At 36.5% G+C, this 13,242-nt stretch overlaps 1 protein-coding gene across 9 annotated transcripts in view; it reads right to left on the bottom strand.

Annotated features, from left to right (window-relative positions):
• Window positions 1-13,242, bottom strand: part of ANAPC10 (anaphase promoting complex subunit 10) — a 262,048-nt gene that overhangs the window by 238,018 nt on the left and 10,788 nt on the right. For all 9 annotated transcript variants that reach the window (XR_007151768.1, XM_047857182.1, XM_047857170.1 and 6 more), the window contains exon 3: window positions 744-834. Coding sequence is in view for 8 of the 9 variants with exons in the window: in XM_047857182.1 (XP_047713138.1) it covers window positions 744-834 (91 nt within the window). In the remaining variant the exon portion in view is untranslated. The remainder of the gene's footprint in view (window positions 1-743; window positions 835-13,242) is intronic.

Raw genomic sequence — 13,242 nt, 5'->3', positions numbered from 1 at the left:
AAACTCAGCCAGTATGTATTGCCTGTGGCTGTTTTCATGCTATAATGGCCTGAGTAGTTGCAACACAGACCTGATAGCCCACAAGGCCTAAAATACTTATTATCTAGATTTTTCATAAGAAATTTGCTGATCTATACCCTCGGTGAGAAAAACACACTAAAAATACAATACCATAAAATGTTAAAACAGATGATATAAGTGGAGAAAGATAACCAAGGTACTGGTTTCCATGTGTCTCAATAAATTCAAAGCAACTGAAAAACATATGGTTATTTTCCTTTCCCCAAAAAAGTAAGCATTTCAAAACTGAAAATGTCCTTCAAGGTTCTAAATTAAAACATTTTTTTTTTCCAAATGGAAATACAAATCTGAGAATTAAATGAATAGTCTATACCTAAACAACTTACTATTATCACTCCAGGTGTATTCACTGTGATGCATTAAGGCATTGCATTAGGTCATAAGCAAAGCATATTTTTCCGAAATAAATCACACATGAAAAGTATATTTATGAAATCTCCATGTAAAAGGACCTGTGTAAAGTACCATAAAGAATTCACAAAAGACAAGACAGGGTAACTTAAAACACAATCTAAATAAGCAGAAAAATAATCTCAAGGCATATAAAAACCAGTTAAGTGCATTTCACCATAATTTCTATATTTCTTTAAATTTTTTGTAAATAAAATAGATTACTTTGTCCACTTAACCTACACAAATAGAAAAATCCAAAAATGTATTACCTGAATTGGATGTTTACTAAATGAGGCTGGGAGCCATCTGATTGCCAGTAAGTTTCAAGATTGTCATCTCGTAACTGATCCACTCCAAATCCTAAAACACAAGTGACAGTAAGTTCTCATGAAAAAGAAAGAGCTATATATTCGAAATATAAAATTACCATACACATTTGTCCAGAAAGTTTGATAAAGAGGATGGTCAATACTCTAAACTTGAAATTAGAATTCTTCCATCTTCTTAAGAAGATCTCAACTCTTAGAATATCATTTGCACACACAAAATGTTACATTAGGGCCAACTGTTCTTGGTTGTTGGCTTTAATTTTTAAAGAATATCTCCTAAATAAACTCTAAACACAGCATGTCTTCAAATCCAGCTTATACTTTTTACAACGTGGTAATAAGACTGATCCTCATGTCCTACAAAATCAGGTTTTATTAAGTTCAAGATGCCATACATCTTTCTTGTGACAAGAAAAAGGACACCTTAGAAATATTTTCAAAAATCACATACATTTTGAAGCCAAGTGTTTCTGATCAACATTCTGATTAGTCAAAAATTAAATTTGCCCAGAATTGCATATCTAGCTATTCTAGATAACTGAAGTAAAAATAACCTGTATTGCTTTTTGATTAAAATCATAATAATGCATACTAATTGTAGAAATAATTTAATGGTAAGGTGTGGATGTTTCAAAAATATTTAAGAAAATTGATCTAATTTACATTTTAATTTTTTGAGTAATAGTATATTCATTATAGATCAAATTCAAAAGGTACAAAAAAGAACATGGTGGAAAGTCTCTATCTCCCCCACCCCCACCATCCAGTTTCCCTCCTCAAATATAATCAATGTTATCAATTTTTTACATACTCTTTCACACATACTATACACATATATAAGCAAATGCATAATTCTGTTTTCCCCTCTACACAAATAATGGCATATGATAAATAGCTCTACACTTTGCTTTTCTTTTTCACTTAAATTATCTGAAAGATTCTTCCATATCAATAATAATAATTAATAATAATAATAATAACAACAGCAGCAGCAAATACCGATATCACATTCACTATGTGCCAGGTACATTCTAAGCATTTTATATGATTATATCATGTAATGTTTGTTTAACTCATATAGTAACTCAGTTAACCTAAGCAGCTCCCACATTTTTTAAAGGTTATACAATATCTCACTGTCTGGAAATGTAATAATTATTTAACCAAACCCCTATAGGATACTTAGACTGTTTCCGATGTTTTCCTATTACAAATAACACTGCAGTAAACATCTACCTATCTAAAATCTTCAAATGCATATCAGTATTTCTGGAGGATAGACTTCTAGGAATAGAACCCTGGGTCATGTGAATTTTTAATTTGATAAATATTGCCAATTTCTCCTCCAAAATGCATCCTCACCAATAATGTACGAGAACATATATTCCTTTATGTAACCAGTAAAACTTGTGATATTCTGAAATCTTTATAGTAGATTTTGAAGACTTAGTATAAAAACATTAAATATCTCTATTTAATAATTTATTATATATTGATTATATATTGAAATAATTTTGGATATATGGAGATGAAATAAATTATGAAAATTGTATCTTTTTAAATTTTAATAGGGGTACTGGATAGTTTTAAATTACATACGTGGTTTGCTAGATTTCTCTTGGATAGCACTTCTCTGTACTCATGCTAAAATGAAATCATTCTTTTAAGTATTTGCTAACCTGATAGGTAAAAACTTATTTCAAACTTTCATTGATCATTTATATTTCTTCTTATAGAAAACACCTATTCATAACCTCCTATATTTTCATTGCACTTTGGTCCCTTTATTGATTTATAACTCTTTTACTATTATGGATATTAACCCTATGTCTGTTCCATGTGATCCAAATATGCTCTCCGCAGTCTGAGATTTATATCTTAAATCTTCATACGCTGCATTTACAGTATATACTATTGAATAAGAAAGGTTCTTCCAGGGGCGCCTGGGTGGCTTGGTCGGTTAAGCATCCGACTTCAGCTCAGGTCATGATCTCACGGTCCGTGAGTTCGAGCCCCGCGTCGGGGTCTGTGTTGACAGCTCAGAGCCTGGAGCCTGTTTCAGATTCTGTGTCTCCCTCTCTCTCTGCCCCTCCCCTGTTCATGCTCTGTCTCTCTCTGTCTCAAAAATAAATAAACGTTAAAAAAAATTTTTTTAAATCAAAAAAGAAAGGTTCTTCCAGAGAAAATAATTTTTGCATTAAATTCTGAAGTACTAGTTAGAGTTAACTAGGTAAACAGGTAGAAGGGCAAGGTTAAAAACCATTCAATAAAGAGAAAAACACATAATGGCACAGAAAAGGAAAAGTGGAATCTATAGGAAACAAAGGTAGCTTTTGGTAGCTAAGGCTACACATTGGGTTGCATCAGGAAATGAACCAGAGACATATGAAAAGAGTCAGATCATACAGACTCTTATGTACTAAGATATGAAGTATAAATTATCTTGAAAAATATGCCAACCTACATAAGAATTTTTAATAGGTAAGTTATATGATCAGGAAATAATCAGATCAGAATCTTCAGATAGATTCTTCATTGCCAGGGAGGGAGAAACCCATCCTAAGTAATCAAAACTCCAAGTGATGATGGTCTGAATTCAGACAGTGACCAAGATAAATGTTAAAAAATAGCTTCCTATTGCACCAAAGAAAATCTTAAAATATAAAAACTGGGTTCTCCATTACTCACTCTGTAACTCTTAGATCTGTGCTGTGCAATATGGTGGCGACTAGCTGCATGAGACTATTGAAGAAGTATGGCTAGTTCAACTTGAGATTTGCTATAAGTGCAAAATATATATTGGTTGAAGACTAGTATGAAATGCAAACCATCTCACTAATAATAAGTCTAGTTATCTTGAACTAAAAACATATTATTACATTGGGGTGCCTGGGTGGCTCAGTCAGTTAAGCATCCAACTTCGGCTCAGGTCACAATCTTGCAGTTTGTGGGTTTGAGCCCCGCACTGGACTCTGTGCTGATGGCTCGAAGCCTGCAGCCTGCTTCAGGTTCTGTATCTCCCTCTCTCTCTGCCCCTCTCCCACTCGTGCTCTGTCTCTCTCTCTCTCTCAAAAATGAATAAACATTAAAAATTAAAAAAAAAACCATATTATTACAATTAGTTGCACCCATTTCTTTATCCTTTTTAATGCAGGTACTAGAAAATTTAAGTTACACATGCAACTTGCATTATATGTCTTTTGGACCATACTGCCTTAGACCATGCTTCTTTCTTTACATGTTATTTCTAAGCCTGATTCAGAATATTCAGTTCTGCAAATTATAAGATAAAAAGTTGTTTTGATACTAACATAAAGAGTTCTTAAGTTCTAAATCCCTTTTTCTTCTTGTCAGTTTATGAGTTCCCTAAAAGAGGATAACTCAATTACAGGACTCTTCCTTAAGAGCTCCACCGTTAAATGTTCTATTGATTAAAAGACCTTTTGTCACATATTTTATTTTAGCTATTTGGATAGTTTTTCTTTCTCTTTCATTTCACAATTTTACAAGTGTGTGCTCAAAGAATTTCACAAAATGGTGTTTTTTCTTAACAAGTAAAATAAACATTAAACAAAAAACCTGAATAACTTATCCAGAATAAGAGGATGTCCTGTAACTCAAGACTAGTCATTTTAAGTGTCTTTCTAATTGATATTGCTTATGAAACTCTAACACTATAACTAAGTAGGTACACTCTCATCAAGAATTAATCAGTCTAAATCTTTACCTCTGGAATACTAAGTATGATTATCAGCTTCTAGTTCTTCAAAATATGTCTCACAAACAGAACCTCTTACAAGCATCTGTTTATGTGCCAGTGCCATAGCTCATAGAGTAAGCTTCTTTTCCAAAGCTTCCCATTCAGCGTTGTATCTGGATTCTTTTTAGTCCAAACAAAAGAACCAAAAGACAGACCTGTGATAACTGCTTTGATAGGTATCATGATAATGCACTCAAACAATATTATCCAGAAAAAAACTTTCATATGATGTAGTGATTCATAAGTCGGTGGTTCACAGTATGGTCCCTGGACCAGCAGCATCACTGCTATCTGGGAACTTATTAGGAAATCTAAACCTACTGCATCAGAAACTTTCAGCATTAACCTGTTTAAGAGTCGGTATTTTAATAAATCCTGTAAGTGATTACTAGGCATGCTAAAATTTTAGAACTTTTATGGCAAGTCTACTCAACTTGGGCACTACTGATAGTGTGCACTGGATAATTCTCTCAGGAGCAGGGGCTATCCTGTGCATTATAAAATATTTAGCAGCATCTCTGGCCTCTACTATTTGTCAGTCACAATCTTCCCCCCAAACCAGCAGTTGTATCAATCAAAAACATCTGCAGATATTACCAAATGTATCCCTACGGGGTAAAATCATCCCCAGGTGAGAACCACTGCTCTAAGGAAAAGAAAACTAGCATTCACCTGTGATTACTGTTATTGTTTAGTAAATATCTACTCTTCTCTACCCATCCTCCAGGAGAACAAAATGATTCTGCACTCCAGTCATAGTGGAGCTTAATCATGACTTGTTTTGGTCAACACAATGTAAATGAATGTGACACAAGCAGAGGTTTTAAATGTGCTGGCAAGGTCTAACTTGGCACCCTTCTAAATGTTGGCACCCCACTAAGACATTGTGCCTGAACACATGGAGCAGGCCTAGACCCAAGTCACAGCCTACAGCCAAGCCATAGCCAAGCAAAAAATAAATTTTGTTATAATATGCCACTGAGAGATTAGGCTTGTTTGTCACAGACCATTAGTGCAGCAAGAGCTGACTAACACATCAATAGATGAGATACATTTGAGTAGCCCAGTTTAGATTGCCTCTAGGAGTAAAACAGCCATTTTCACCCCAAGCATATCTTTTAACACAAATCCTTCCACGTTTGCCAGGGTGCTATTATATCTGGGGCATATGTGTTGACTCTGAAGACACAAAGATAGATAACACGTGGTCTCTGCGGAATTCATTTATCTAATGCACTATCTATGCTGTGACTATTTACATCTATATCTTTTAACACAAATCCTTCCACGTTTGCCAGGGTGCTATTATAACTGGGGCATATGTGTTGACTCTGAAGACACAAAGATAGATAACACGTGGTCTCTGTGGAATTCATTTATCTAATGCACTATCTATGCTGTGACTATTTACATCTAAACTAATTAAAAATAAATAAAATTTAAAATGATTTTTCAATAACACTAGTCTCATTTAAAGTATTCAACAGAGAGGTGCCTCAGTGGCTCAGTCAGTTGAGTGTCCGACTCTTGATGTGGCTTAGGCCGTGATCCCAAGGTTGTGGGATCGAGCCCCACATCAGTCTCCTTGTTGAGCATGGAGCCTGCATGAGATAACTCTCTCTCTCTCTCTCTCTCTCTCTCTCTTTTTCTCTCTCTGCCCCTCCCCCCTGCTCATGCTCCCACTCGCTCTCTCCCTCTCTCTCAAATAGAATAATAAATAAAAAATAAAGTACTCGATAGCTACACATAACTAGCAGCTACCTCCCTGTACAGTCCAATATGTTCCACTGGCCAGCACTGAGGAACTGAAGCAGATAAATTACAATATAAAGAGTCAAGTGCTATAATAAAGAGATGAAGAAAAAAAAAACACAAAAAGGGGTGGCTAAACAACATGCTACTAAACCACCAATAGGTCAACAAAGAAATCAAAGAGGAAATTTAAAAATACCAGGAGACAAAGGAAAATGGAAGTGCAACAGTTCAAATATTTGGGACGCAGCAAAACCAATTCTAAAAGGGAAGTTTACGGAGATAAAGGCCTGCCTCCAGAAACAAGAAAAGTCTCAAATAAACAATCTAACCTTACACTTAAAGGAGCTAAAAAAGAACAACAAATAAAGCCCAAAGTTAGTAGAAGGAGAGCAATAATAAAAAGCAGAGCAGAAATAAATGAAATAGACTAAAAACACAATAGAAAAGATCAATAAAACCAAGAGCTAGTTCTCTAAAAAGATAAGCAAAATTGACAACCCTTCAGACTCATCAAAAAGGAAAAAGAGAGAAAGAGAGGGAAAGGGCTCAAATAAATAAAACCAGAAATGAAAGATGTAACAATGGACATCACAGAAATATAAAGGATTGTAAGAAACTACTATGAAAAATTATATGCCAACAAATTGGACAACCTAGAAGAAATGGATAAAATTTCTAAAAACATATTCTTCTAAGACTAAATCAGGAAGAAATAGAAAATCTGAACAGACTAGTTACTCGTAATGAAATTCAAATGGTAATCAAAAAGTCCCAACAAATGAAAGTCCAGGACCAGATGGCTTCACAGACAAGTACCACCTTTTAAAGTAGAGTTAATACCTATTCTTCTCAAACTATTCCAAAATATAGAAAAGGAAAGAAAACTTCCAAATCCATTCTACAAAGCCAGCATTACCCCAAAATCAGACAAAGATGCTGCCAAAAAAGAAAAAAAAATTATAGGCCAATATCCCTGATGAATATAGATGCAAAAATTCTCAACAAAATACTAGCAAATGAAATTCAACAATATATTAAAAGAATCATTGACCACAATCAACTGAGATTTATTCTAGGGATGCAAGGATTATTTAATATCCACAAATCAATCAACATGATATACCACATTTTAAAAATGAAGGAATAGGGGATCCTCAGTGGCTTAGTCAGTTGAGTGTCTGACTTCAGTTCAGGTCATGAGTTCCTAGTCCGTGAGTTTGAGCCCTGTGTCAGGCTCTGTGCTGCCAGCTCGGAGCCTGGAGTCTGCTTTCGATTCTGTGAGTCCCTCTCTCTGCCCCTCTCCTTCACTCATATTCGGTCTCTGTCTCTCAAAAATAAATAAACGTTAAAAAAACTAAAAAAAAAAAAAGGATAAAAAAAATATGATCATCTCAATAGATGCATAAAAAGCATTTAACAAAGTACAACATCCATTCATGATAAAAACTCCCAACAGAGTGGGTTTAAAGGGAACACACTTCAACACAATAAAAGCTATATATGAAAAATCCATGGCTTACATCATAATGGTGAAAAACAACTTTTCCTCTAAGATCAGGAACAAGACAAAGATATCCACACTCACTTTTATTCAACAAAATACTGGAAGTCCTAGCCACAGCAACCAAATAAGAAAAAAGAAATAAAAGGCACCCAAATTGGTGAGGAAGAAGTAAAACTGCCACTATTTGCAAATGACAAGATGCTGTATATAGAACACCTTAAAGACAGCCAAAAACTATTAGAACTAATAATGGAGTCAATAAAGTTGCAATACACAAAATTAGTAAACAGAAATTTGTTGCATTAATGTACACTATTCAAAAAGTAGCAGAAAGAGAAATTAAGAAAACCATCTAGGGGCGCCTGGGTGGCGCAGTCGGTTAAGCGTCCGACCTCAGCCAGGTCACGATCTCACAGTCCGTGAGTTTGAGCCCCGCGTCAGGCTCTGGGCTGATGGCTCAGAGCCTGGAGCCTGTTTCTGATTCTGTGTCTCCCTCTCTCTCTGCCCCTCCCCCGTTCATGCTCTGTCTCTCTCTGTCCCAAAAATAAATAAACGTTGAAAAAAAAAAAAAAAAAGAAACTCACTCAATGATCACAATTGTCAGTTATAGCGTGAACTTAAAAAGATTTAAATTTAGTAACTTTTTTAAAGAAAAACAGAACTTACACCATTGAATTATGCCTCTAAAATTAATTAATAAAAGCAATGCCTTGGTAAAAGATATAAATCAAGTGGAAAATATATCCTGGAAGATGTTCACAAAATACAGCCTCACTAAATCCTTGTTTTTGTTGGCTTGTAAAGTATCAAATATAGAGTCAAACATAGAGGATGTACCTATTTTTCCCCTTAATTTTGTTTCCCAACCTGGTATGAATTTAGTGCTTACGGAATTAAATGATTAAGTTACTCTAATAAGACTCTCTTATAATGCTAGCAGCCACACAAATCTGACCTTTAGTTTTTCCAGTCTCTTGGGCAGAGACTGACAATTGTGCTGAATTGTGGAATTGTTTTGTGATGTGTCTTCAATTAAGCTGAATCTACTAAATACATTCCAATTTTAATCTGAGTGAAATATTGAACCAGTATTTCCAGAGACAGAAAAATAACTTTTAAAAGCTCTATACTACTACCATACTATAGCAGGCAAGTAAATTTGTACCTCCAACAAACTGTTATTAACATTTTGAAAGTTTATTAAAATTCTTCCAAATGTCACCTCTCACCTGAATTCTTACACGTCTTTTAAACGACTTCTTTGCCGCTAACCTTGCTTCACTTCAATACATCCTCTACACTTCTCAAATATGAACAAATACTGGTTTACTCTGCTACTTAAAGTTTTTCAATGGCTGTATACAGTAAAGTGTCAACTGTTTAACAATGATCAGGCCTCTACCTAACTAGCTTTGCCTATGCCACTTCCCTCTGTTCTAGTTTTACCTAAAATTTTTGAATGAGCTATGTTTTGTCTCAGCTGTACACCTTTGTGCATACTGTTTCTCTTGCCTTTATGTCCTTATTCGGTGAAACCCTATTCTTGCTCCATCATGTAAGATAAGCATCTCCATGAAGCCTTCCCTGATCTGTTAGGCAGAATCAATCACTTCCCTTCTCAGCCACTACTACACTGAGCCCATGCTTAGTAGAAAGCAATATGATACCACAGAACCTGACTGCCTTGAATCGCAGGATTCCCACTAATCACATGATTGCTATCAAATTACTTAATCTTTCTGTACTATCGTTTCCTCATTTGGAAAATGATAAAAATAACAGCAGATACTGCATATACACATAAAGTACTTAAAACATTTAGTAAATGCTAAATAAAAGTTATAAATTATTATACTGTAAAATAATGCCTAGTTTAAAGCTATAATTCCTCCATTAGATTGTAAACTCCTTGATAGCCAGGGTTCTATGCTTTTTATCTTTTATTCTCGAACAGTGTTATAGATTTCAGCAATTGTCTGCTGCCTAAAAATGAAAAATACCTGACCATAGCATAGCAAAAGCTAAACAATTAACCTTCTCATTAATTGCTATCTCATTAATAAAGAGTAGTCATTCTTTTTTTTTTAATGTTTATTTATTTTAGAGACAGACAGAGCACAAGTGGGGGAGGGGCAGAGAGAGTCAGAGACAGAATCTGAAGCTGGCTGCAGGCTCTGAGCTGTCAGCACAGAGCTTGACGCGAGGTGTGAACCCACGAACCATGAGATCATGACCTGAGCTGAAGTCAGACACTCAACCGACTGAGCCACCCAGGCACCCCAGTCAGTCATTCTTTATGTATAATCATACAATGGTATTTCACTGATGGGCCCAAAGGTGATGGAAGTAAAATGTATGACACAAAACTGATGAACTGCATCACTTTTGTACCTAACACATTTTGTAGCAATCCCACCACTCTCCTGGCAGTGTTAGCTATTGTTCTCTTCTGTACCTCCAAGATGTCAGAGCAGTGGGGCATCTTCAGGGAGCCAGGTATGTGTTGCCCTCCGCAAAATTCATAGCATAAAAGGATGTGAATGGACATTGATTTATACCCCACTATTGACACAGTAAGCCACCAGTTTGAATTATGCTACTAGGTCAAGCAATGGGAAGTGTTCGATTTGAGCAAATTCACAGAACTATTTGATACTATGAAGAATATTAGAAACTTCTGAAGCAGTCCAGGATGTAGGAAGCTGAAAAAAGGCATCACTCCCATTCAAACAAGAAGAAGCTAGATAAATTACAAACTCATAATTTTCCTCAAAAACATGAGAGCTTGAAACAACACAGCAACCCAAAAGCCTAAAACCCAAGAAGGGGCAACTCTCAGCCTCAGGAGAGAAAGGATATATAGCTTTTCCCAACTGTGGTAGAGCATGGGAGGAAGGAACAACGACCAAACACATGAGACATAAGGCAGAACTTTAACAAATTGCTAAAGGCCAAGTGTGGGCTAGCATAAAAGTACAGCAATCTTGGTAGTCCCAAATATAAAGTGAACTCACACTGACCCTCAGACTCTTTTTCCAAGGGCCTTCACCACATATATAAGAGAGCAGGAGACTAGAAAGGCTACTTCAATGGTTGCCTGAAGAAGGGAAGTGACCACCACTGCAGGAAAAGCAAAAAGCCCCACCCTCCCTGCCAAACCCTTCTCTCCAACAGAACAGAGGACTTAAGCTGCTAAGGAATGAGCATCAAACCTACTGACTCCAGGACAGATAAGACCCATCCTTGCAGGGAGAAGATTAAAAGAAAAAATCCTCCATGCCTGGGGTAGAGGCAAGAAACAGTCCTTCCTCTGGGGGTAGGGCAGAAAACTCTCCCACAAAAGACTAGCCACAGATACAAGGCAGAGTTTGGCTATCACACGTAGGAAGGACCTAAATGCTGAGAAAGCCCTACCTTGGAGGCCAGGCACACAAGAGATGTCTAAGATTGAAGCTGGACCAGGAAACCAGAGAAGCCCTACCTCTAATTCCCTACACTGAGTAAAAGGTATAGCATTCTACGGCTGAAGGCAGGGAAAGAGCATGGAGAGACACCCTCTGAAGCACAGAGGTACAGAGATAGCTGAAAACTGAAAGTGGAGGAGGAACATTAAAAAACTCCTCTTGTGGGGGGAGGGGGGGTGGGCACAGTTAGTAGAGCTTGCAACTCTTGATCCCAGAATTGTGAGTCCAAGCCCCATGTTGGGTAAAATATATTTTAAAAAATGGGGTGCCTGGCTAGCCCAGTCAGTAGAATGTGTGACTCTTAATCTCAGGGTCCTGAGTTCAAGCCCCACAGTGAGCGTGGAACCTACTCAGAAAAGAAAAATAAAAAAATAACTCCTCTGGTTGGAGAACACAGGCAATAACCTCTTTGACATCAGCCATAGCAACTTCTTTCTACATATGTCTTCTGAGGCAAGAGAAACAAAAACATAAATAAATTATTGTGACTTCATCAAAATAAAAAGCTACTGCACAGTGAAGGAAACCATCAACAAAACTAAAAGGCAACTGATGGAATGAAGGAATATATTTGCAATTGACATATCGGGTAAAGGGTTAATATCCAAAATATATAAAGAACTTGTAGGGGGGGCCAGGGTGGCTCATTTGGTTAAGCATCTGACTCTTGGTTTCAGCTCAGGTCATGATCCCACGGTTCATGGGTTCAAGCCCCACACTGGGCTCTGCGCTGGCAGTGCAGAGCCTGCTTGTGATTCTCTCTCTCTTTCTCTCTCTCTCTCTCTCTCTCTGCCCTTCCCCTGCTCACCTGCTCTCTCTCTCTCTCCCTCAAAATAAATAAATAAAAACTTAAAAAAAAAAAAGAACTTGTAAATCTCAACACTCCAAAAATGAATAATCCAATTAAAAACAAGCAGAAGACATACAGATGGCCAACAGACACATGAAAAGATGCTCAGCATCACTGATCATCAGGGAAATATAAATCAAAACTATAATGACATATCACCTCACACCTGTCAAAATGGCTAAAATCAACAACAGAAGAAATGACAGATGTTGGTGAGGATGTGGAGAAAGGGGAACCCTTTGGCACTGTTGGTGGAAATGCAAACTGGTGCAGCTATTCTGGAAAACAGTATGGAGGCTCCTCAAGAAGTTAAAAGTGGAACTACCCTTTGATCTAGCAATTGCATTACTAGGTATTTACCCCCAAAATACAAAAATACCAATTTAGAGTAATACATGCACACCGATGTTTATAGCAGCATTATATACAATAGCCAAATTATGAAAACAGCCCAAGTGCCCATCAACTGACAAATGAAAAAAGATGTGGCATATATATATATACATACACACACACGCACACACACACACACACACACACACACACACACACACACTAGAATATTACTCAGTCATAAAAAAGAATGAAATCTTGCCATTTGCAATGACATGGATGGAGCTAAAGAGAATTACGCTAAGCAAAATAAATCAGTCAGAAAAAGACAAATACCATATGATTTCACTCATGTGGAATTTAAGAAACAATACAAATGGGCCAAGGGGGAAAAAAGAGAGAGGCAAACCAAGAAACAGACTCAACTATAAAGAACAAACTGATGGTTACCAGAGGGGAGGTGTGTGGGGAAATGGGTTAAATAGGTGATAGGGATTAAGGACTGCACTTGTTGTGATGAGCACTAGGTGATATATGGAAGTATGGAATCACTATATTGTACACCTAAAACTAATATTATACTGTATATTAACCAATGGGAATTTAAATTTTAAAAAGACAAAAAAACCTCTTCTGGAAACCCCACCACCATTAAGCACTGGGCATATTTAGAGGAATTTGAACCCTGTGAGGTACTGAAGGTAACCACACAAAACAAAACAAAACAAACAAAAAACCAGGTCAATTCCTAACTAACTGAACCCCCACAATAA

The sequence above is a fragment of the Prionailurus viverrinus genome, chromosome B1, assembly GCF_022837055.1.
Source record: "Prionailurus viverrinus isolate Anna chromosome B1, UM_Priviv_1.0, whole genome shotgun sequence".
Classification (NCBI taxonomy): Eukaryota; Metazoa; Chordata; class Mammalia; order Carnivora; family Felidae; genus Prionailurus; species Prionailurus viverrinus.
Note: the sequence above shows the minus strand (reverse complement) of the source record. Positions and strands in the feature narration are given on the sequence as shown.